The 25,831-nt window shown below is 57.7% G+C and overlaps 1 protein-coding gene across 5 annotated transcripts in view; it reads left to right on the top strand.

The window, feature by feature from the left end:
- The window catches only part of PTPRN2 (protein tyrosine phosphatase receptor type N2), an 805,581-nt gene that overhangs the window by 763,892 nt on the left and 15,858 nt on the right, over window positions 1-25,831 (top strand). For all 5 annotated transcript variants that reach the window (XM_043590047.1, XM_043590044.1, XM_043590046.1 and 2 more), the window contains 4 exons: window positions 5,958-6,035; window positions 16,349-16,468; window positions 17,466-17,632; window positions 24,378-24,431. In XM_043590047.1, the coding sequence (XP_043445982.1) occupies window positions 5,958-6,035; window positions 16,349-16,468; window positions 17,466-17,632; window positions 24,378-24,431 (419 nt within the window). The remainder of the gene's footprint in view (window positions 1-5,957; window positions 6,036-16,348; window positions 16,469-17,465; window positions 17,633-24,377; window positions 24,432-25,831) is intronic.

The following is a 25,831-nucleotide window of genomic DNA, read 5'->3' as shown; positions in this document are numbered from 1 at the left end:
CTCCCCACGTGCGCCCCCACCCCCGGTCACGAGCGGATACGGCCTCAGCCGGCCGGTCAGCTAGTCTCCTCCGACTACTAGCCAACTAGGCACTTAGTCTCCACCGGATGACTGGTGAGCCAGCTGACTCATCACCAGCCGGCCTGGGCTGGGTCCTCGCCGGGAGAGAGCGGTCCTGGGTCCGCTGGCTTACTGACGAGAAGCGTGAATTTCAGGAAAATCTACAGTCGGTTGTGCCCCTCTCCCCCAGACCCACTTGTTCCCTGTTTATTCAGGGGGGATGGACAACGTGAGACCCACCGTCCCCTTGATAAAATGACGGAGGCCGCCGGGCAGGTGTGGGCGCAGGCTGGTCTCCGTGGGTGTTTCCAGGGCAGATCTACCCCTGAGGACGGGGAGCGAGTGCGGGGCTGTGCCTCCGCGGGCCGCGCTCTCTGCCTCTGAGACCACAGAAGCCCCTGGGGAGACCCCCGACAGGCAGGCTCTCGGGCTCAGGGAGAGTCCCTGGAAGCCCACACCTGGTGTGGGCCTCTCCCGTCACAGACGCTGTGGGAGCAGTGGCGGCGGGGCGGGGGGGGTGGGCGGGCGAGGACGGACTAATCGATGCTCAGCCTGGCTTTTCAAAACGAAGTTGGAACGATTCCAAGTGGGAAGAAAGTACAATGAGGGTCCACGGAATGGATGTGTTAAAGCACGTGGTTGACGGCGGAGAGTGTGGGAGCCGGCGGGGCTTTGTGGGGGAGGCTGGTTGTGGTCCCCCCTCAGCAGCCCCGTAAACTGTGCAGGGAAGCTTCAGGACGTCACAGCGCCATCCGATGTGCGTTCAGGCAGACACAGCGCCCGTGGGACTCCGGCTCAGAGCGCGCCGGTGACGCGTGGACGGCTCCGTGAAACCCCGGGGTCGCCCCTGGATTCGTCCTGACAACCCCTCCCAGCCCCCAGGAGCAGGCTTGACATGAGAACATGTGATCGCGAGCCGCGGCCGTGGACGGTGGACCGTTCTCGTGGCTGCTGGTTCCATGTATCTCAGGAAGCCTGTTGTGGGAGTCCGGTACGCCCCGGTCAGACCCCATCTGCGGCCCTCTCGGCCCACAGCGGGAGCAGTGCGTTACATGCTTGCCGCGAGGAAGTGGGTTAAGAGCCGGTCTGCTGCTCTGTCTACACCCCCTGAGCCCAGACCTCAGCTCCTGCAGTTATTTTTAGGAAGGAGCCTCGTTCCTTCGGCACAGGTGGCCCTCAAGGGTCGGTTCCCTCCGTGTCCCGAAGGTTCTCATTCGGAGCCATTCGGTCTCTCTCAGTAAGTGCCCTGTGCCGTGCCCGGTGCTTTTGTGTCGTTTCGGATTCCGAAATCAAGCCAGAGCCCCATCGGGGCCAGGAAGAGAAATAACGCAATTCTTTTCGGGTCTGAACGGTGCGAGTCCAGAGTTGGGGCGTGCCCAGCTCCCCCCACTTCGACGGGTTCCAGCTTCCCGATGTGTGCGTACTTGAAGCCGAAGCGGGTTGCGGGAACCCGCTGCCCCCTGGACACCTGCAGCAGCGCTCCCGCGTTCCGGCCTCCCCGGGCCTACCGGGCGGGGGCCTGGTCCGAAGGCGACGCCCGAGAGGAGAGGGATTTAAGGCCTCGTTTATGTTTCCCTTTTGTCTCGTGCCACAATTCTCTCTCTTTTTTAACTCGGGCTCTAAGAAAGAAGCAGGGAACCTCTTCTTCCTGAAGTAGCCGGAGGACGGTGACGATGAGCTTCCGAGCGGCGGTTGGACGCAAAGCTAACGGTCCCAGCCCCCGAAGACCCTGGCCGTGCGGAAGAGAAGGAGCAGAACTGCATCTGTCACGTCTGTACTTGGCCTCGTCAGATGCCAGGGAAGTCCTCGGCTCGTAAATTGCGTGCAGTCTTCGCCTTGAGATCAGAGGTCAGGAAAGTCAACGGGAACCCTGTTTTCCTGCTCAGCACGGCGGAGGGACGCCCGCCAGCCCCGCCTGAGAGCGCAGCGTGGCCGCGCCTGGGACGCGGACTGACTCGGGGCAGTGACGCCCATTTGCTCGAAACTGCACCAAACTTCTTTACGGGAACGGGTCTGCAGTTCCCCAGACTTGAAGCTACACTTCTTTCATTCCACTCTTTATCGAGGGAGAAAGAGCCTTTGATTCAGAACGCACGGAACGAATACAGGTACGCACGGACGCCTCAAGAAAGGAGGACTGGTCAGATGTCCTGAGTGTCATAAGAAATCGGCGAAATGTGGGAGCCAGCTGTCTGGCTCTCAGAAAATAACCACGAGCACACATCCATGTGTGCCTGTTGTAGCCTATAATCTACTTAAATCTCAACTCAGACAAATAAAATATGAAAGTAACTTCAGCTCCCAAGTCAGCCTCCCTCACATCGATTTCCGAAGCTACCGTTTCGCGGTAAATTCTCCTATGAACACCTAGTGTCGGGAAAAGTGGCTCAAAAACTCAGGTCTGATATCTGCTTGTTTCTAAGAAAACGTTCTGTGAAGTTTGCTCGACGTGTCAGAACAGATGCAGGGGCAGGTGGGTAGGCATTCAGAAAGAAAACACGCGTGCGTCCTCTCCGAGATCTCAGAGTAGAGGCGCGGCCCCGCACCCCTCCCGGGTCGTGGGGTCAGGGTGAAGGCAAGGCCCCGTGGGCGCAGGAGCAGGGCTGGCGCCCCCCCCCCCCGAAAGACGCATCGGCGTGCAGACGGCCGGTTTCTTCCCCGGTGCTCTTGGAGGCTTCAGGACGTGGGCCCCTGGTCTTGACAGGCTGAATGCTTGGGTTTAACAATCTGTTCTGCTGGCACGACTGGAGGAATTATTGCTGAGTTTTTAATGCACGTTAGAGTTTTGAAAACGACTCACACCTAGTTAAAAACTGCCATTCCGCGGCTTCTGGCAGGTGGCGAGGTGTGTTTTCTGGTACGTCGTACCTATGCATGTAGAAATTCATAGCGATACACCCTTCCGGCTCCCCGCCTCCTTTGTTGTCTTCGTAAGAATCAGCCAGCCCCGTGGATAAGGGATTCAGCACAAACAAACGGTTTTCCTCTCTCTGGGGAAAAAAAACAGACAGGAAAAGCAAAATCGTGCTGTTGATTAGACTTGGGACCTGGCACCCTGTGGCCCGCACTTAACATGCAGTCACTCGGCGTTAAGTCACGTTTGATTGGACGCTTCTGTCAGGCGGTCCACGAAGGAGAGGGCCACCCGGGGGCGTGGGGCGTACACGCACGGGCTCTCGCTGATAGTCTCAGGTGGCCGCCAGGACACCCACACAGGCACGCACGTGGAATCCCGGAAGGAACGGGCACGTGGAGGCCCTGGTGCAGCACATCTGGTCCCAGACGCCGGGACGGCGGCCAAGAGACGGGAGCTGACTCTCCACGGTCCCGGAGCTCGTGTTGGTGAACATCACAGACGTACAAGGAAACAGTACACGACAAAGGAAAGGAGGATAACGAGAGAGGAGGGGGAGGAGACACAGCACAGACCGTAGGAAGCAGCAGGCGCCACGTTCACTCGCGCGCTGGGAACGGTAGCGGAAGACGCGTCCGCGTCCACGTCCACGTGTTGGGGTCGCGGCCCGAGTTCCTGATGGAAAAGGCAGTGTTAGTAGAAACTTACTTGATTGCCTCTGCTCACACTTAACCTGCCTTGGAAATCTTAAATATAAAGCTTCTGTTCACTTGGTGAAATATTTGCTTTGCGTTCCTCAGTTAAAGACCGCCCACGACCATCAGGCTTTCTGTCGCCTGGTATTTGCCACGCGCACAACATGAGCGACGTGCTTCTGCCCAGAAACATTTTCCGTTCGACAGAATGTGCACGGGATGAAGTCACTGTAATTGTCTTTGAGTCATTGTTGCGCTGATGACACATGTCGCCGCTCTGGGATCATTATGCTATTTACTGCCTCCCGAGTGGCGGCCACGTGACCGCCTCCGCGGCCCGAGCCACGTCGTCCCTCGTCCGGGCGCCTGAGCGACGGGGTGGACCACGGAGACCTGCCGCGGTAGGATGCCTCATTTACGCTGCTGAAGCCCTGCTCAGGTTTTTACTCCTCGTCACAGATCTCTCAGTTTGAAAGCAGCTAAGCCGCTAGTTTGAACATAGTAACGATTTTTAAACGAGACGCTCTCTAAATTGCTGTGGGCAAAAAAGCGCGTTTGAAAAGGAGGTGGGTTTTACTTTTCTTGCAGAATCGTTTGCTGGGAAGGGATGGGGTTTTTGTAAATAGCTGTCACCCCCACAAGTGCATATTTTGAAAAAATCGAAACTCCTTATTTCTGCTAAGCTTTTCTACTGAAACGTTTTCATTGGGGCTTGCGGAGAGAGTAACGTAATTTACCTGTATTGTGCGTGTCGTGGCGAATTTGAAAACGAGGTCCGGCTGTGACTGGGAATCACTCAACTGGAGGCAGAGAAAGACGTTCCTGCTCCCCAACCCCAGCCAGCGTCCCACTGTTGTCACGTGGGAATGACTCACGCCCCCCCCCCCTTCCACGGCGTGTGTAATTATTCGGTGCGCGTGTGCTCTCTCGTGCCGACGGCCGTCATCCCTGAAGGGCTGGAGGCACGGATTCCCCGGACCGGGGTTCCAGGGACCGCTCCTCCCGCGGGCTGCTCTCCGAGACACAGGGCCGTGTCTCAAGGTGGCTCTGGCCCGCACGCTGACGTCCTCGCGTGTTGCCACAGACGACGTGTGGTTGAAACTTCCTTTCTCGCTGTATTGGGAAACGTATGCTTAATAACTGTCTTCGACTGCAGAGAATTTCAAATCCGTGATCAAACCCTGGCATCACAAGAGTAAACTCTAGTGCCTGAGGGGAAAGAATCAGGCACTGAGCGCGTCTGGAGGCGAACGGCCCGTCCGGGCCTCCGGGGGGGTCTCCCAGGTTCCTTCTGGAGCGCGTGGTGGGCAGGGCAGTCCTTGGGGACACGACGCTGATGCCCCCGTGCTCTGGGGCCGGGCGCGACCCCAAGGGGAAAGGGCCGTCCGCACAACAGCCCGGCGCCAGGCTTTGTTGCTCAGTCTTTGAATTAAATGTTGTAATTAAGGTACTTTGAGCCAGACTCCCTCTGTTGAGGCCAGCAGGCTGCACTCGGACGAATCCGCCGGCCAGAAGTCCCACGACCGCATTCTGCTGTTTGTTTGTTTTCAGCCCCTTGCCTGGCACAGTAGGAATAGAATCGGAAATGAGCGGCTGGAAGGCTGGGCTGCATGTCCCGGGGCGGGTCTGCACGCGGTGCTCCAGACCCCCCGGACGACTCGGTGTGCCGGAGCCCTTTCGGGGCCACAAAAACGAGCTCCCCACGAGAGGAGCCGACGCTTCCTGGGGGGCAAGGTGCGCCTGTTCGTCAGTTCTTGCCGGACCTGGGGTGGGGGGCATTGTTCGCGGGCCCCCCGCCCGCCCAGAGCCTGGGCCTCCCCACTCCCAGCCCCGCACCCGTGGCTCTCACAGAGGGCACGCTGTGAGCCCTGCGCGTGGCCTACGGTGGGTGCGCAGGCCGCTCCCGCTGGCAGGTGGCCGGGGTGGAGGCCGCTCGGGCGACACGTGGCCGAGCTGCTCTGCCACGGTGGCATCCGCGGAGACGCTGCGGCGGTGACACCCCACGCTGTGCGCCGACCGCTGGCCTCTGGCCTCTCTGATCCGCCGTCTTCGTTCGGGCTCTGCCGCTCTCCCATTACCTGCGTATCAGGCGTACGGAAGGCATCCCCACGCCATCCCCGGGCTCCGAGCACGGGCCGCAGGGCTCCCCCTAAACGCCAAGCGCTGGGGCGTCCCGGGGGACCCAAGGAAGACCAGCCTGCTTCTCTCGCCTCCGCACACGCCGTGTGTCGATGCGGCACTGGGCGCGGGACGGGCCGCCTTCACCTCCCCCGTAGCCGGTGCCTTACTTCCTGGGTTTTTTGCTAGCTTGGTAGCTAACCTTTGTTACTGTCATCCTGTCTCTGCAGATGGACCATGACCCCAGGAACCCTGCCTACATCGCCACCCAGGGACCCCTGCCCGCCACCGTGGCCGACTTCTGGCAGGTGAGTCTCGTTTAATTAAGACTTCCTTCTGAAAACCAGATCTTTCTTACATGCCGATGGTGCGCAATGCCCTGGGTCCCACGAAGCACGTTTAAACGTGTTTAGAGGCGTTCATCAAGTGTTACCTGCTTTCAGAATTTAAATGAGTCTTCTAATGTTTTATTATCAGTCTTCTGTTTTCAAAACTTGAGGATACAAAATTCCCTTTGAGGGACTGAATGCTTTCAAGACCCTTACTTTGTTAACCCCCGTACGGTTGTATCTTATGAAACGTGAAGAAATGGAATTAGTAAGCATTTAAATTGTTATAAGGTGTTCAATGTGTCTTCTTCTAGTGTTCTCCTCTGATGAGGGTAGAAAATGGTGTTCAAATCATAGTTTCTCTCCCTCTAATGCATTCGAAAGGCCAGGCTGGTCTGTCTCCTTCCGCACGATCCTGACACCCAGTCAGGCCCAGGCGCTGAGAACCGCTGAGAGCCGGAGCCAGTGAGAGCAAGCAGGACCCGAGAGCAGGCGTCCTCCCCGGGCACCGGCCGGGCCGCTTGGCTCCCGTCCGGCGGAGGACGCGGTCGGGAGGGCGGTTCCACCAGCGCTGTGACACGTACGTGGACGCAGCGGCGCGTAGGCCCAGGGCGGCAAGCCCGTCCCCCCCACAGCAGCATGGCGACGCGCGAAGCCTGGGCTGTTTCGGATCCCGGTGGTGACAGCAGCTCCTGAGGGCAAACGCGTCACCGGGCTAAGGGTCACTCAGCTGACCCGTGCCGCACGTGTCCTCTGCTCCTCGGAGGCTCCCGCTCCCGTCCCGACTTGCCCGTCAGCCCTCTCCGGCCTCTCCACCCGAAGGAGGGACCCGTCTCGGCAGCGGCTTTCTGCAAAGTCGGGATGGGTCCAGGGCCCGCAGGGGGCCGGCCGGCAGCCCCTGCCCTGTGAGCGTGTCGCTGCACGGGTACCACGGCCTCCCCGCCCCAGCAAGCGGAAACCCAGATTGGAGCACGTCTGCACGGCCCCGCCCTAGCGACCTTCACGCTACTGGAAAAAATAAAACACACCGGACCTCAGAGTCGTGGCGCCCAAACTTGTAACCGCGGCACAGAGCCCTCGAACCGCAGCGTTGGGAGGGGGCCGAGGAACCGGTCCCACCACCCACGAGATGCTGGATTTCCTCCACGTCACCCCGACAGCGGTCACGCAGCCTGAGCGGGGTGCCTCCCTGCACGGGGAGCTCAGTGCCCGCGGGCCGCCCGGTCCCGGCACAAGCGCTCAGGCAGGAACTTCGCGCCGGGGCCACGGGGGCCGCGTGAGCCCGTGGGTCCCGGCTCTGCTCTTCCGGCGTGGCTGACGCTCCAAGGAGAACCCGCCCGGTGCTGTTCCGCTGCGTGGGGTCCCCGGCTTCTTCCACTCCGGAGAAAAGGACCTGGAAGCTTCTGAGACTGCCGACGGAATTCCCGTGTCTCTGCAGAAGCTCCACTTTGCCTTAACCGTTCTCCGAAACGTGCGTCTTTCCGTGCGGCATTCAGGGCCCCAGACGCAGGCTCTTTCCTTTCTCCCGGCCGTTACCTCACACGTGTGACACAGCTCTTATGAACAGAATCGCCCCCGAGTGCTTGTGGCACTTCACGGCGGGAGTCATTGCTCAAGGCCACCGGCCACCTCCCACGGACCAGGCCGGGTGCTACCAGCCGCGTGCTTGGGCACATAATCTTTGTGGTCCGCGGGACTCAGAGGCTAGTACTTCGCCCGCGGCCACGTGGCGTGGGAGTGGCGCTTCTCACAGAAGGCTGTGGTCGTTGGGGTGACTCGTTCCGTGAGTATCTGCAGCCCCTAAGTTCTCGAGAGCGTGTGGGGGCCCGACACCCAAGAGATACGTTCGTGAGATGGAAGAAAACTTCTCTAAGTGAAGTGACGCCAGGAAACTAAGCATGAGACCACCCGAGACACACGGCAGCCGCCACGATCGCTCTGTCCGAGCGATCCCTCAAAGTGGCACCAGGTCTCCCAGGACAGGCAGGCTTTGTGGCCGACGGGCTCGCCCCTCCGGGGACTGTTGGCCGCAACCGCACGTCGAAGCCGCTGACAAATCCTGTCCTGAAGGAGCCGGTTTCGCTCTGTCCCATCCGAATGCCCTTGACCGCGACGCCGTGGTCTTGAGGAAGCAGCAGAGGGAAGGGTGTCGGCACAACTTTTCCGTGGCTGCTCTGGCTGCTGTAACAAGGTGGCACAGAAGCTCCCGAGGCCAGAGGTCCGAATCCAGGCTTGCGCCTCCGCGGCTGGCTTCCGGTCGTGGCACTGCTCGTGGACGCACCGCTCCCGCCGTGGAGGCTCGCGGGCATACCGCTCGGTGTGGACGGCTTGTGGACGCACTGCTCCCGCCCCTGCCTGCATCCGCACGGTGACTGCCCACGGGGTGTCTGTTCTGTGAGCAAACTTCCCTCCTAGAAGGTCGCGGTCGTCAGACTCGGGGTCCATTCTGACCAGTGTGGCCTCCTCTGCAGAGGCCCCGTTTCCAGAGAAGGTCACGTTCACAGGCTGCAGGTGTGCATGACCTTTGGGGGACACTGTTCCACCCGTGACAGCGGCTAAGAAAAGAGCATCAATCGAGCACCTGGTACCGAGCTGCTGTGACAGACCCGCGGCCACCGAGGGAATCCAGAGAGAGGCCGCCGGGCGGGTGGGGCAGAGGAGGAGGGTGGGCGGGAAGGGTAGTGAGGGCAAGGGCAGGTCGTCATCGGGGGACGAGAGCCAGGTCCAGCACGCCCAGAAACGTGGAGGCTTCTAATGCGTCTACATTAACGTCTGGGAAGGAGCCAACACCTGGAGGGGGCACAGCCTTTGACGGCCCGCAGGCACCCAGCTGCTCTGGTGTCTGTGATCCGTGCCGGGAGGGACGTGGGGTCAGGAGGGCAGGGAAGGAGAAGGCGATGAAGGCCCGTCGTCCACGGGTCCGGCCCCTGAGGCGGGAACGCGTATCCTCACCCGGGAGGACGTCCCCCTACGTGTAACGGGGCCTACACGGCTGCTCTGAGAGAAAGACACGCACACACACACACACACACACGTGTGCAAAGGGAACGTTTAAGTCCAAGTTAACGTAAGGAAGGGAGCGGGAAGAGAGAATAACACTAATTGAGCGCTTACTGTTTGCTAGACCCTGGGCAGGTGCTTCAGATGTGACTTCGGTCAACGCCCCTATCGACCAAGGACGAACTTGAGCCCCTGGGGTCCCCCTCACGTGAGGTCGGAGGGGGTCAGGTCCAGGGAGGGTGGGCAGCAGGGCAGCGTGAGGGCGGTTGGAGTTCGCCGGGGACAGTTTGGGTTTGGGAAGATGGCCCGTTCTGGGGCCGGTGATGTGACGGTCGCACGGGAACGTGAGTGTGCCTAACGCCCCTTAACCGTGCACCTAAAATGTCTACGAAGGTACGTCGTGTATTGTATTTCACCACAGAGGAAGTCGTGACCCCCATCCTACCAGAAGGCTGATGTCCGGGGAGGGGGTCTGCATGACCTCCCCAAATCCACACGGCCGGGCGGAGGCCGGGCACGTGTTAACCCAGAGCTGTGAGATTCGGACGCTTCTTAACGACCCGCGCTCCTTACAAAGAAGAAGGTGCAGGGGCGGGGAGGGCGTTACTCATCGCCGGTCCATAAATAGAAAAGAACGGAAAGCAGTCCGACCGTGGAGACTCCGCGTTCACAGAGTAAACGCCCTGCTCGGAGCTGTCGTGCCGCTCTTCCCCAGGCCGGGCCCGCGAAGCTGGTGTTCCTCACACATGTGTAGGTGTGTCCCGGAGCTCGCCGGGCGCGGGGTTTCCCTGCAGGGAAGTCAGCTCCGCACCTGCCGGGGCGGCGACCACCGCGCCAGCCGTCTCCAAAGGAGCACCAGGGCAGCTTTCTCAGAGAAGGGACATCTCTGAGACGTGAGCTGGGGAGTCGTGGGCCTGGCCGGGCAGCAGGAGGAAGGGGAAGCCCCCGGGGAACTTGGCCAGTCCGTGTCATCCTGGCCACGGGCGGCTGCTCTCTCTCCAAAGCAGCGTCCCCACCCCAGCTGGCCCTGACGCGGCCGGGCACCGCCACCCTGTCCTCTGGGGAGGAGGCAGCTGCCTGCCATCTCTCATATCTTCGGGGGACGCTGGCAGAGCCGCGTGCTGTCCACAAGACAGCTTCCACGTGTGCCCACCCCCGCCCCGGTGCGGGGTGCCTGGGAGGCGTGGTGGTCGTACGCCAGGAGTTCGGGCACGTGAGGGCCGTTTCCCGGTGTGAACATACTCCAGCATGCGCAAAGCCCCCGGACGCGGGTCGCGGCAGCGCCCCCGCCCCGGGAGTCGGGACGGTCCCCGTGGTAGGTGGACCGCTCTCGCTCCCCGTTCACCACGGGGCGGCCCCGCCGAGAGGACGCTCGTGAGTTTCTAGCCGTGCCCGCCCTGCCTGACAAGTGAGCCCCTTCAGAGGGAAGCCGAGGCCGGCGGGACCCGCTCGGGGCAGCGGGAGTTCAGCGGGTGCCCTGTGAGCGTCAACACGCTGGCCGTTACCATTTCAGCAAGAAAAACAGCCTGCGGTCCTGTTGGGTCGTCCGCTCTCTGAAGACTTTCTGCTGTAAGGTCTTAGCTGGGGAAGCACGCCTTCTCCTTTCCAGAAGCGATGGGCTGGGTTTAAGTAGTGTTTTTATCTTTGGGTGTCTCTCGATCACGGTTCTTACGGTGGCCAAGAAAAAACCCTGAGCCAGCTCGGAGAGGGGAGCCAAAGAAGGCACACGTTCTCCCTTCCAAGTTCGTTGTGCGCGGGGGCGGGCGGGGGCAGGACGAGAACACCGGAAGAAGAGTCGGACAAAGCCCGGAGGCCGGATGGGCCGAGGACCGAGTCTGCTGTGTGTCTGCCCTGCTCTCGTGGCCCAGGTCTGCGGGGGGTGAGAGGGCAGGTGGTCCCATCATTGTTCTGAGAGACAGAGCGCAAGCAGGGGAGGGGCAGAGGGAGAGGGAGAGGGACAGAGAGAATCCCAAGCGGGCTCCCCACCGTCAGCACAGAGCCTGACGTGGGGCTCGATCCCACAAACCGAGAGATCATGACGTGAGCCGCTATCGAGAGTCAGCCACTTAACCGACTGAGCCCCCAGGCGCCCCTCAAATATTCAGTCTTGTTGCATTTCCTGCACCTAAACTCATAAACCTTTAAAGATAGGAGAAAACTTTTGTCACGCTGCCGTACTTAAAGTTGGGGTGGAAAGCCCTGCTCCGCCGGGGAGTCCGCGGTTATGCTTGGGGAGCACCGCCACGGAGAGTGCGGGTGTCCTCTTGCCAAACTTCGAACTCAGGCCTCGGTGAACAACACACAACCTGAGTTTCTTTCTCAGCTGATATCATGGATCACAGCAGAAAACATGCTCGCTATTATGCTCGTAAGTGTCTTACTGGTTCCCTTGTCCCCTTCCTTCCTCCCTCCCTTCCTGTCTCCTTCCTTCCTTCTTCCTTCCCTCCTTTCTTTTCCTTCCTTCCTTCTTCCTTCCTCCCTTCTTCCTTCCTTCCTTCCTTCCTTCCTTCCTTCCTTCCTTCCTGTCTACCTTCTCCTCCTCATCTGCCTTCACCCCCCCTTCCCTTCCTCCCCCTCCTCTGGGATGCACAACTGGATCTGATGCATTGATATCAGGTTCCCATCTTGAAAAGAAAAATGGCCACCAGAGCAGGGCGTTTTTACCTAGGATACAATATGTCAGGTGCATATTTAACCTGAAAGGTGAAGCAGGCTGGGGACTGTGAACGGTCCTAAGCGGTGACAGGTCCCTGAGGTGCGGTAACGTCCTCTGCGGGCAGATCCCTGTTGGGAATACCGCCACAGGGACTGCTCACAGGTTGGACTAAAACGTCCCATGCGGAGCTCTGGAAACTCCCGAATGACAGGCACTCACACCCAGCCGCGTCCCATCTGCTGGACGACGAAACGGGCCACTGCGACTTCTGAAGAGGGCTCTTTCTTGCCGGGGCAAAACTGTTCCGGAGGCGGGGGCTGCTGTGTACAGAAGATCGCGTGGTGGCCGTGACTGGTTTGGGCTCAGGACCCGCCTTCACGGCCGCCAGGCGCGCTTCCTGCCCACCTGCCCCTGCCGCGTTCCTCGGCCGCCGCCAGCACTGCGCTACCCCGTCGCTTTATCTCGAAGGGAAGCCCACGCGGACACATTTGTTTACTAAGAGGCCGGTCAGCTGGGGGTGCTGTGAGTCGTGCAGAAGACATAACGTTACTACCCGTCACCTGCTCAGATCACCATCTCCAAAGTGCACGCTTCGACACCGAGCCCGGGACTGCAGGGCAGAAGCAGAACTGGAAAGCTTAACACCACGTCGCCGAGGCCTGTGTTCTGGGCAGGGGGGGGGGTCTCCTCTGCCAGAGGTGTTACGGACACTTGTGGGTTCTTTCTTGTTTGGTCTATTTGAGACCACAGCAGAGCTGACGTCCGTGAGCTCACAAGGAGTGAAATGCACGTGCTGTTAAGCCTCAAAAACTGACTCCTTATTATTTAAAAATGTGAGCCAGCCTCCTTCCTCGTTGCCAGACTGAAGATTACCTCCGTTCCACCCACGAAAGCAAGTACCACCGAAATGAACCGCGCGGTCAGGATTGCAGGGGTGTGGAGCCCACTCCGGGGAGAGCCGTCTACTTCGTACCGGCTGCTCCGACATGAGTGCAAACGGTCTATGGGCTATACAAAAATAAAAAATAAAAGAGCTCTTCTGTACGTTAAGCGGGTCCTGGGACAGGCATGGCTTTGACAGCATTCTTCTTTGAGTTACTCTTTTCACAGAAATACTCTGATGACGTCTTTCAAACGTACGCATTGTTTCCCACCAAGCATCCGCTCTAACACGTCACCGTCCCAGCCGCTGCGGAGGGTAGGGGCGTCAGGCAGCCCAGCGTCTAGGCTCCTCCAAGATGCCAGTCTGGTGGGAGAAGGGCGGGAGCTCGTGACAAGGGTGATACAGGGTGGAGAGGGACACGTCACAAGAGATCTAGGTAGAGGAAAGAGAAAGTTGAGTCTGGAGGAACTGGGTCCCTGGCAGACAGCACGGCCTGGGCGTCTGCTGTCTGGGGCGGGCCACTCTCCTTTAATCAGGTCTTGGCGGGGCTTCGAAAGAGTTTGGTTTGCTGAATGGTTCGTACCCGAAAAAAGACTCCGGATGAAGGGACGCTACGGTTTCTTTGCACATGCTCCGGCTAGGTTAGTATATGCAGCTTAGAGCCGGCGTGCCCAACCCCCGGGAAGGCCACGCACGGCGAGCACAAAGCGGAGCCTGGGGCTCGGGTCTGAGCTGCCGGGGCCCGCTCCACGCGGACTACAGGACAGCGCTATAAAGGTAGTCTCGTCCTTATGACTTTGTTAACAGCATTTTTTTTTCCTCCAGCTTATTATGAGAACGTAGGAAATAATATGTACGGCATATAGAATATGTGTTCATCGGCCGCTTATGTTATCGGTGAGACTGTCGGTAGTGAAGTCTTGGGGGAGTCAGAAGTGAAACATGGATTTTTGACTGCGCGGAGGTCAGCGCCCCTCACCCCCAGTTGTTCGGGGGCTAACGTACCCGTGTCTGGTCTACGGCAACAAGTGACTGCAAGCTGGGGGGCTGACGACAGGTGTATTCTCTGAGAGCCCTGGGGACGTGCTGAGTGGTGAGAGGGGCGTCCTCCCTGCAGCGTCTCGCGGCCCCACGCCGCCCGGGACCTGTGGCCACGTCACTCGGTCTCCGCCTCCTTCGTGACGTGGCTTCCCCTGCTATCCGCTGTGTCTGCTCTCACGTGGGGTTTCTCTCTTCTCATAAGGACCCCGTCATGGTGGATTAGAGCCTGTCCTGTTCTTGGACACTTAACAGAAGAGTGCTAGAAATCACCGCGTGTGGCCCGGACCCGGTCAGCTCACTCGCTCGGCAAACTGCCTGTTTCGGGACGCCTCCAAGACTCGGTGGGGCCCCTGAGGCGACAGCAGCTTCCTGGAGGAGAAACTCCCCCTGGAGTCGGGCGCTGCCCCCACGAAAACCAGGCCAAGGGAGGGGAAATGGTGGAAGCTGTCCCTGGTTATAAGCGGAACCTGAGTTAGCTGGAACTTCCCCTGGCGCCTTGTCTCCCGGCGGAGTCCACGTGAACTTTCCGCAGCGTGCGGTGAGGGCCGGCCGCTTGGACTCGGCCGTGCCCGACCCCCGCGCACAGACAGGTGCAGGCCCCCCGAGCTGGCAGGCTCGGAGAAGCCACGGCCTCGTGACATTGGCGCCTGAGCGGGCCGCCTGTTGGCTTGATTTAGTAAATTCCCCTCCCTGCTCTTACACACGGTGACCTAAAAAGAAATATGATCCCCAAGAGCGCCTTCGGGATTGTTTGTGTAAATTAAGTTTCATTTGGATTTAATCTTAAGCCAGTCTTCGGGGAGCCGGGCGGGCCCCTGAATGGAAGTGCCGAGCGCGGCCCAACGAGCGGGGGCCGCGCGGAGGGGAGGCCCCTCTCCAAGGGAGGGCTTCCCAATGTCACACTTGGGTACCACGAGTGGAGTGTTAGGTGATTAGTTTATGGTCCAGATCATTGTAGCTTTATTACGCTCATAAAATCTGTGTTCCTCCTCATTTTCGTAATGGCCTCAATGAGCTTCTCCACCTTCTAAAGACACGTTAAGTTGTCATGTGCTAGAAGTACCGATCCCGCGGGCGGGTCTGGGAGCCTGACGGCCGCGAGACACACACACGGCCTGAATCCTCGCCTCGTCGTGGGATCTGCACCGAAGACGTTGAAGGTGTACGGGCTTGGGCACAATTCGTACTTCCCTGTGGGCGTTCTCGTGAACGCTTCAGCAGCTTCCGTTAAACGCTAACATAAACGATACACGATGAAGGGCCTGAAGCAGGATCGACTAGTCTTACCGTGCGGGAATTTAATCCGCGGTGAAAGAAGAAAATATCGTAGACATGTCTGTTTTTAAAATGCAATTTAAAGGGGCGCCTGGGGGGGCTCAGTCAGTTGAGCGTCCGACTTCAGCTCAGGTCACGATCTCACGGTTCGTAAGTTCGAGCCCCGCGTCGGGCTCTGTGCCGACAGCTCGGAGCCCGGAGCCTGCTTCGGATTCTGTGTCTCCCTCCCTCTCTGCCCCTTCTTGTCTCACTCTCTCTCTCTCTCTCTCTCTCTGTCTCTCTCTCTCAAAAATAAACATTAAACAAAATTTTTTAAATAAAAGGAATAGGAGTTCTCTTATCTACTGAACCTACATCTGCATGCAGCCGCTTACAAATGTCTCTGTGACGTTAACACAACCCCCATCAGGAAAAGCAGACTCCTCTCCACTCTGTAATTTAATGCTCATCAAAGTCTGCAGTGCTGGGCGCCTGGGTGGCTCAGTCGGTGAAGCGTCCGACTTTGGCTCGGGTCATATCTCGCGGTGTGTGGGTTCGAGCCCCACGTCGGGCTCTGTGCCGACAGCTCGGAGCCCGGAGCCTGCTTCGGATCCTGTGTCTCCCTCTCTCTCTGACCCTCCCCTGTTCATGCTCTGTCTCTCTCTCTCTGTCTCAAAAATAAATGTTAAAAAAAAAATGTTTTTTTTAAAGTCTGCAGTGCTGCCTCAGCGTACCCCGTGGGATTAATGGTTTGGTAATTACGCTCAAAGTATTAACACACAGGGCCACAGCCACAAAGTCAGGAGCTGTGTTTGAGAAGTCCTCTGCCAGTTGTCCACGTTTCAGGGTCCATTCATCGCTTCACTCTGTCTCAGAGACGCCTTGTCGTGTGGCTGTCATGAATTATTAAATCAGTTTTGTTTTCGTTGAGCCGCACTGCCGTATTTTGTGTAAGCAAATGAAATCCCGGTGACCGCTTTCCGTAATGCGCAGAGCTGGCTTCTGGTGGGACAGGGGAAGAACGTCACGCAGAATCATGACAAAACCCGATTGTGTCAACCAATCTCAGTGTGCGCCACACAGAGGAGCGGACGTTTCCAGAGAGGTGCGCGTCCGCCTGCTCCTGGGGGGTGCGGGGGGGGGGGGGGCCTTCAGACGCCATGGTGTCTGTTCCGTGTTGCATTATGGAAAGTTCCCTTTACAGATCAAAAGTTGGGAGGCCAGACAGCTGAACGTGGATTTGAAGAGGTTTTAAGAGGCACGGAATGAGTCACTGGTTGTTTGGGGTTTTTTTTTTAAATAATTCACGGAACGTGGAAACCACGGGGCCATTTAGAGATGGTGTAAAAGTGTCCAGTCTGCGCACAGGGCACATCTGGCCCGCGTATCTGAGCGGCGCGAGCGTTGCCTGGGGGATCGCTGGTCACACTGTGGCCGTGGGCCTTTCTCTGTGTGCAGATGGTGTGGGAGAGCGGCTGCGTGGTCATCGTCATGCTGACCTCCCTCTCGGAGAACGGCATCTGCCAGTGCTGCCACTATTGGCCAGATGAAGGCTCCAGCCTCTACCACGTCTACGAGGTACTCCCCCAAGCGCCTGGCCGCAGGGCCCAGAGGAGCATGAGTCGCCCGGCCCCCCGGTGGGAGCTCCCCCTTGGGAAGGCTGGTGGGCGGGCCAGGCGTCCCCAGGGCCCCGTGGTCCCCAGATACCCAGCCCCTCCCAACAGCCGTGGCCCCGCGGATTCTGGCGTAGACGGCCCGGTCTTCGCCTTTAAAGTTTCGTGATTCCAAACCCAGACAGAGAGGACCAAAGAGTTACCTCCCGGGGAGGCCCGTTGAGCCAGGCCCCGAGGAACGGCGGGCGGGGCAGGGGGATTGTTTTAGGAAACACTCCCCTGCTGTTCTCACGGCTCAGTGGTCCCAGGGGCTTGTGTCAGAGATTTGACCTTCCTTGAGGGCCGCCTGGCCACGCGTTTCTTTCTCTTGCTGGACTTTCTACCCACGTCAACGACGAACCAAGTGAACGCGGGCAGAGCGACTAGTGCTGTGTGTGTGCATGGTTTTGCGTTAAAATTGGAATGCCAAAGCCCCATGGCAGAAGTGTGAAAATTAACCCTAAATCACGCGGCCGTGGCTTTTAGGGGGCTGAGAATGGGCTTGACCCTGAGAAGTCCCGGGTCAGTTTCCGTGTGAACCCTCCGGGCTCCTCTCCACCTTTCGGTGACACCACCGCGGTGAAATGTCAGCTCCGGTGGAACCCGTTGGTGTCTTGCCCGAAAGTACAGTTGTCCTTGAAGGTTTACACAGCTCAGAAATACAAAAGACGGAAGCTGGAATAGTTTTGAATCCAAACACAGTTTTCTGATAATTTGACTAATGCGTCTACGTGACATTGAAACGCACAGAGTTATCTTTTGCGTAAACCCTGTCAAAATTGAGTCGGTGGGAGGGGCCGTGCAGCCCGCCGTCGGCCCGCGAGCTGCCCCCCTGGTATTCACCCTTGGCTCCTGCAAATCCCTCCGTGTTCAGACGATGATACTTCACGTTCCCAATGCCCCCCCCCCCCCGCCCCATCCAGGTGAACCTGGTCTCCGAGCACATCTGGTGTGAGGACTTCCTCGTGAGAAGCTTCTACCTGAAGAACCTTCAGACCAACGAGACGCGCACCGTGACCCAGTTCCACTTCCTGAGCTGGTGCGACCGCGGGGTGCCCTCCTCCGCGAGGTCCCTCCTGGATTTCCGCAGGTACGACCGACGGTGCACCGGCGGGTTAACGCTTTCACGGTGCGGGCGTCAGGGAGGAGGGGACGCCGTGTGATAACCGGTCTCCTGCCTCCAAGAGGCCGTTTGCCGTGAGACACGACATCTGTTATATTTTTGCGTAGATTATAAATATACGATCGATCCTAGAACAACACGGGTTTGAGGCACCGAGCCCCACACACAGTTGAAAATCACATTGAACTTGTGACTCCCCTGAAAGTTACCTGCCGACGGCCTGCTGTACACCGGAAGCCTTACCGGTGACCTAAAAAAGTCAGTTAACGCATATTTTGTATATCCTGTGCGTCACGCACGGCGTTCTTACAATGAAGTGCACTGGAGAAAAGAAAACCTTATTGAGAAAATCACCAGGAAGAGACAGTATGTTTTCAGTGCTGCCTTGTATTTATCGAAAAAAAATCCACGCGTCAGTGGACCCGCACAGTTCAAGGCCATGCTGTTCCAGGATCAACTGTATTTATAATATATATAGGAGAGGGGAGGGGAGGGAAATTATGTTAATGGTACGTATTAACTGCAAGATGTTTTCTGGTTTTAGAGGAGTCAAAATGGGGGACGAAGATACCTTAGAATTATGGAAATAAGGTGGTTATTTCTGATCAGATTCTCTAAGTGGTCGAGTCCTCAAGTCTGTGCCTCGCAGGGCACTGATGAGGAAAAGACAGGCTTATCTTGGAGACTATCTGGTTGGACACGATGATGAGATGTGGCAAGTGTGGGCCCAGACTCGGCCCTGGATGACCTTGGACCTTGGCGGGAGAGCCTGGATGGGATTAGCACATGACCGTGTGTATTTTAGTGCAGTTTGAAGCTGACGGTCTGGAAACATCCAGTCTTTGTTCCCGCCGCAGTCAGCCAGTCGCCCGGGGGGGGGGTGTTGTTATCAAGTGTGTTTATTGACCTGTTGGGATGAATGCTGGGAGCCATCTTCCAGGAAGATATTGACGAGGCCAAAGAGGGAAAATGTCAGACGGAGGCTTTGACTGTCCATTGGATTCGGTGATGACGGTGGGTCAGCATTGGCTGTCGTGTGGCGGTACGTACACATCCGCCAAGGACAGGCAGGCGCTGAGCAACAGGCTGACCGCGCTCTTGGTTTCCCAGAGCCTCTCTTGCGTGTCACTGATGGGGAAACCACCCGATACCAAAAGCAGACAAATGTCCAAAACAAGGACTTAGGAAACAAGATGTGCCTTGACCCAGCCTCGTACACAGTCGCGCAGCGGTTTGTGTCTGAACGGTATTCATCCTTGAATGCACGCTGCGTCACTCGAGAGAGCGGGGTTTCAGGCTCATCTCTGCGTTTCTTGAATTTCTGTGTGAGACATTCTCAAGGCTATTATGATGCTATTTCTTTTGCCCTTGAAAAGCAAAACAGATTTTTATTTGAATGGTTCTTTGGATCAAAGAGCATGCGAAACCTCGAGGAGAGACGAACCCTAGGCGCCACGGCCACGGTGCACGCGCGGGGACCCGTCCCTGCTCCGTCACCTTGCCCAGAGAGGCGGAGCGCGCACCCCGCACCCAGTCCTGAACGCAGCCCCAAGCCCTGGTTCCACACAGCTCCTTCCCAGCCCAGCCCAGTTTCCTGGCTATTTCATTCGTTGTCGTAATACAAACTTATCTCTGAAGACGTGCTACCTAAAAATCTTACCTAGGGCACATCTCCTGAGATAGAGTCTCCAAACAAGGGGCGTTACTGGCAAAATGGATGTGGCTACAAAGATAGCCGTTCCTCTTGACCCCCGTCTTTATGCTCATGGGGTGCGTTTGTACATGTATGCATATGGGCGCACGTCCGCGTCCGTATCCATACGTGGGACTGACCAATACACAAGCAACCTCTGTGCTTATCACCTGTCATGAAGAGACACTGAGTCCCCAAGTTCCCTTTCCCCCAGAGGCTTAGGAGATACGGCTCCGGAAAGTTTTCTGTTAACTTGAAATGTGCAAGTCTGTTCAAACATCAAGCTTCGCGGGCTTGCCTCGTGTGGCACCAGCCCGCCTGTCGCGGACCAGCCAGACAAAGGGCGTGAGCGGCCACGGTCTCGGGAGGGCCGCGCTCAGGCACGGACTGCCGCTTTGCGGTTTTCTGGGGAAAAGAGCCGCCCAAAGTTCAGCCATCGGCCAGGGGCGACGGCTTCTGAAGACACTGGTCACCTTACGCACAGGTCTCCTCCCGCCCCGCCCCGAACATTCGCCCAGCCTTCCCTCGCTCTGGCCGGCGTGTGCAGCAGGCACCGGGATGTGTAATTACTTCCTTCTGGAGCCCAGAGGGAGCGCATTTACACTTTAAAGAGAAGCTGCCAGAGCTGAGATCATTAGCATCACGTGTGAGGGCTTTGCTTTTAAAAATTATCTCTCTCTCTCTCTCTCTCTCTGTCTGTCTCTCTCTCTGACTCTCTCACTTCTTGCTGTGTGCAGCGGCACTCAGACCCTTACTTTGCCAGCTAATGAGCGGTGGCCAGTGTCATTTTTGTGATGTTGCAGCTAGTAATATGAGCCCAGTTGCATAGTCACAAAAGTGATCATTGGAGGCTGTGACTCTGCTGCTGGGCAGTGTGGGGGGCCCCCTTCCTGAGCCTCTCACGACCTCTGACCTTTGCTCGCTGTGGGTTGCATGCGGCTCCTTGTCACTCAGCGACCCGTGGGTCGGTTTGTATTACTAATCGTTCTTTCTCAGTGAATGCTCCTGTTGAAATATATCTAACCTCCATTTTTCTCCATGTTTGCAACCGTTGGCTTGCTGATGATTTGTTCTAATCGAGTGACACAGGACAGCTGTGTGTTGCCCACCTTCATGAATAATCTGCATCTGTATCTTGGGTCAACCAGGTGAACGCTTTTGTTGACGATGTGATGCTCCTGCCCTCCTATTTGTGATGTTTTACGTTGTGACGGTACAAGCACGTGACTCTTTGCCAATGAAATTCTCAGCCACGCGGGCACATTGTTTGCACACCGCGCGTCTCCTCGATTGCTCGTGGCCCTTTGTGGATAGGTTTGGCAGGGGGAGGGGCTGAACGTGGCGACTAAAATGACAGCGAAACCTTCGTGGGCCACACCGGGCGGCCGGTCACAGCGCGCTGGAGAGAGAAATGTTTTAAATACTCTGTGAAGTCAGAACGGGGACTGCGGGAATTCGGAAGCAGGCTGCCCTCGTAGGTGCCGGGAATTCCTTTTTAGCAACTTTTCTTTGCCGAGGGGGCCGTGCTTACTGCACTCTGCCGAAAGCGAGGCTGACCAGCTGCGAGTGGGACACCCCGGTCCCGCGATTCCTTCCGGTGATGGTTTTCTGAAACCAGTACGCTTACTGTTTCTTTCTTTCCTTAATGTACTATTTTTGTACTTGGCCCCCTCAGAAAAAATGACCAAAACCTGTGATTGACCAGGGTGTGAACGTGCAGACGTTGGGTTAGTCTTTACAAGCACAGACTGGACAGCCCAGTACGAAGTATAACAGAATGTTGGAGGTTCACATCTAAAAAGATTCAGCGACCGAGAGATTTCTAGTAAAAGGCCTACAAAAATAAAGCCGTCCTAGATCTAATCTGACTCTGAGCTTGCTACATTCTACACATGTACACACATACACACACACACACACAGAGTACACACTGTGCACACATGCACACGCAGGGCACACAGCGCATACACACACACACGCTCACAGTGCATACACACACATGCACACGGTGCATATGCAGGGCACATGCACACACAGTATGTACACACTTGCACATGCAGGGCACACACACATGCACACACACAGTGCATACACACACATGCACACGCAGGGCACATTCACACACAGTATGTTCACACATGCACACGCAGGGTACACACATGCACACAGTGTGTACACACACACATGCTCACACACAGTGCATACACACACATGCACACGCAAGGCACACACACGCACACAGTGTGTACACACATGCACACACAGGGCGCACATGCACACAGTGCATACACACATGCACACACACGTGCACAGAGCATACACAGACATGCACACGCAGGGCACACACATGCACACACAGGGTACATACACACATGCACAGAGCGTACACACATGCACACACAGGATGCATGTGCACAGTGCATACACACATGCACATGCAAGGCACACGTGCACACACGCACACAGTGCATACACACACATGCACACGCAGGGCACGTGCCCACACACAGACACACACACAGTGTGTACACACATATGCACATGCAGAGCTCACACACATGAACCGACAGTGTGTACACACACATACACATGAAGGTCTCGCCCCACACACAGGGCAGGTGCACACGCACACACAGGGCACATGCACATACATAGTGCGTACACACATGTACATGCAAGGCGCTCACGCACAGTACGTGCACACACATGCATGCAGGGCGGGTGCACACACATGCTCACATAGAGTGTACACACACATGCACGTGCAGGGCACGTGCACACACACGGTGTGTACACACACGTGCACACGGCACATGCACACACACATGCATGCAGGGGGGTGCACACACACAGTGCTTACACACACATGCACACACACAGTGTGTACACACACGTGCACACAGGGCACATGCACACATGCATGCCTGCAGGGAGGGTGCACACACATGCTCACATAGTGTGTACACACACATGCACGTGCAGGGCACGTGCACACACACGGTGTGTACACACACGTGCACACGGCACATGCACACACGCATGCATACAGGGGGGTGCACACACACAGTGCTTACACACACATGCACACGCAGGGCACATGCACACGGTGTGTACACACACGTGCACACAGGGCACATGCACACACGCATGCATGCAGGGCGGGTGCACACACATGCACACACAGTGCATACACTCATGCACACGCAGGGCACGTGCACACACACAGCCTCAGATGAGCTGGCAGACCTCACGTTGCTCACATTTGAGGCACATCTTGGGGTCTGGCATGTACTTTGTCAAACCTAAAGCTCTGTTGACCTTACGACCCGAGTCAAGGATGGGAGTTTTAAGATGCAGACCACCTCCACTTCCGGTTGTAAATTACCACTTTACTGAACGTGATGCTGGGTGTTCATCTCGACCACCTTGAGTTTATAAGACACTTACGGTCTTGGCTGGAACTGACCACCCAAGACCAGGAGCCTCTCGCTCTACCGCCTGAGCCAGGCGGGCGCCCCGAGAATGGAAAGTTTTACTAGGAGAAAGTAGCGGGTCTGTTTTTCAATCTGTTTTATTCTCAAAGGCCCACGAACTCTGAGGGCACCGTGGCACGCTTGCTCGATCTCGATGAGCTCACGCGTGCTTCCTTCACCGTCCCGCTCCACCCCAACGTTAACGTGCGCCTCGAAAGCGAGCCGAAGCTCCAGCAGAGGTGGCCACCGAGCAGCCTGTTTCGCCCGTGTTCGTGGGTCGTCTCATTTTTAAGACTTTCGGTGGCCTGCCAACTTTAAATGCTGCCGGAGGCGGCCCGAGGGGCGTGGGGGTGGCCCCGTGGCAGGGCACATCGCCTCACGCCTGGGCTCCCCTCGTGCTGTTCGGCGGGGCGTGCGGGCCTCACTCCGTTCACTCGTAGAGGAGATGGAAAGGACCAGCTTTGTGCTTGGGGGGAAGGTACCGCCGGGCGCCCGGGCCAGCCGCCTGCCCCCAGCGCCCCCTCCGTCTCCGCGTCCAGGGGTTGGAAGCCAGGCCACCCGCTGAGAGAACACGCACTTCCCACACCGTCTCTGCGCCGGGCAGGCCAGCCTCCGCAGGGAAATGGGGGGTTTTCCTGTTTCCGGTGCGAGGGAAAAGATCTTTTTTTGCACCGGTTTTCTTTTCTCTCTCTTTTTTTAATTTTGCCCCGTGTCATACATTGTAGAAATTCACACAGAGCAGTTTCGAGCACAGCCCCCTCACGCGTTTGGCTCATTTACTTTTCTCTATTCAGAAGTATTTTGCTGAGAATTTTCATGTACTTTGTAAGCAAGTTTAGTGGTTTCACTGACTTCCAACACGTTTGGAGCTTACACAGTGAATTTTAAATCAGCCCTCTGTTTCGATTCAGGGCTCGGTCACGAGATAATCTAAGCTCCTTGTTAATTTTCATAAATCCTGGTCTAGAATCTGCACAGCGAAGTTGTTTGTCAACATGTTCAAATGTGTACAAAGGAAGGACTTGTGTCTGATGTAAGCTCAGGTTTCTGTGGAAGGAAGAAGCCCGGACCCACCGGACGGACCAGAAGGGACCTTAAGCTGCCCTTTTGAGACAATACTCATATTACATTCCGATAGGACATCTGGGACGTAAGAAACTTGGAGCAATACATCGCAGAACGCGGCCGTTCTAGCAGAGTCTAGATGCCCACGTCACAACAAAAAGTCAGGCTGAGCGGAGCCGCAGACGTGGGGGCGGGGTGGGGGCGGGGCAGGCCAAAGACCGAGCCCCCCCGGGGTCTGGCTTGTCCAGGGAAGGGAAGATGGTGAAAACGTAAGAGTTGTTTTTAAAGCTCTGTCTCATAACTTAACCCCGACAAGGAAAATAAATCTTCGAAAACGTGCGTGTGATTTTGACTTGGTGACACAGGCTGTGGGAAGCGGTGCCACCGATGGGCCCCGTGACTCTGGCTCGGGAGTTACTTTGCGAGGCGGGAGACAGGAGTCGTGGTGCGTAACCGTAATTTCTGTCTCTTTTCGTTTCAGAAAAGTAAACAAGTGCTACAGGGGCCGTTCTTGTCCAATAATTGTTCACTGCAGGCAAGTACAAGTTCGCACGTGGATGACACGCACTCGCCACCTCAGAAGGCAGCCACAGTGAGGTGATAAGTACATCTAACTGGCGCTTCTGAAGGGAACCAGAGATACAAAGTTACTCTTCTAGGCCCTCGAGCTAAATGCGGCCGCGTGTTTCTTGCACTGACACCCGAGTGAGCCGCACGTGGCCCGCTCTTCCCCGCGAGCCGCCGGGCATCCCGCACCCGGTCTCCGGCGGCCTGGGCCCCGCCGCCCCAGTTTTTCTTCAGCCCTCGTGGCTCTCACGCAAACCCCGAGGCGGTGTCCGTGGTCCGTGGCCTTGTCTTAGCCACCAGTTCACGAGGTGTGGAGCCAAGCTGCTGAGAAATGCGTGGGGCCCGTTAGGAGCAGGGACAGACTCTGTCGTGACCGGAGGGACGGCCGCCCCCAGTTGGTTAACGTGAGTCTGGCCTGTGGGCAAAACCCAGACGGGCTGCACTCACCCTGGTAAGTAGAGGCACTCAGACGCCCGTGTGAGGGTGCCCTCGCGCCCTGGGCTTCACATCCACCCGGGTCTGGCGAAGAGCCGTGCTCTGTAGCGTAGAATGTTCCTTTCTGCTGGGCCAAAATGGAAATACGTCTCCAAAGATCAGACGCCAAGACGGTCCGATCGGCCGACAAGTGTGCACGCCTCCGTGTGGGTGTCTGACCGTGTGTCAGTGTGTGTGCTGTGGAGCCACGCGCGTGTAACTGTGTGTGTCTGCGTCGGGTGCCTGGTAACTGCACGGGTCCGCGTGCTTCCGCGCGGGTCTGTGCGGGACCAGTGGGGGCTGCGCCGCGGGTCCGTCAGAGAGCGGAAGGGAACGGCCCGGAGGCACGGGTGTCCCGGGCGGCGGGTGGACGGCTTGGAAGGCGCCTGTCGGTGTCAGGGCGGCCGTGGCCCCTCGGCTCTGGGAGGAAAGAGGAAGACGGGAGCAAATCCACGCAGGCACCGTAGCTAATCCCTGCTGCGAGGGTGGGGGGCTCCCGCCCTCCTCTTCCTCCTCCCCCTCCTCTTCCTCCTCCTCCTCCCTTCCCTCCCCCTCCTTTCCCTCCTCCCTTTCCCCCTCCTCCTCCCTCCCCCCTCCTCCTCCTCCCTCCTCTCCTACTCTCCTCCTCATCCTTTCTCCCCTCCCCCATCCCTTCCTCCCCCCTCCTCCTCCCCCCTCCTCCCTCCCTCCTCCCCTGCCCCTCCCCCCTCTCCCCTCGTCCACCCAGCGATGCCTCCTCACCCCGCTTCCTTCCGCTGTCTCTCAAATTCACAGCCTCCCTCTCCCCACACGACTCCCCTTAAACGCAGAGGGCAACCGGCCGTCTGCTGGCTTTGGTGGGCGCGGGGTTCACGTGGCCCCGGCTGCGTTCTCACCTCTCCCCTTCCGTTGGCA

This window comes from Prionailurus bengalensis, chromosome A2 (assembly GCF_016509475.1).
Source record: "Prionailurus bengalensis isolate Pbe53 chromosome A2, Fcat_Pben_1.1_paternal_pri, whole genome shotgun sequence".
Classification (NCBI taxonomy): domain Eukaryota; kingdom Metazoa; phylum Chordata; class Mammalia; order Carnivora; family Felidae; genus Prionailurus; species Prionailurus bengalensis.
This window is presented reverse-complemented; position numbering and strand designations above follow the sequence as displayed.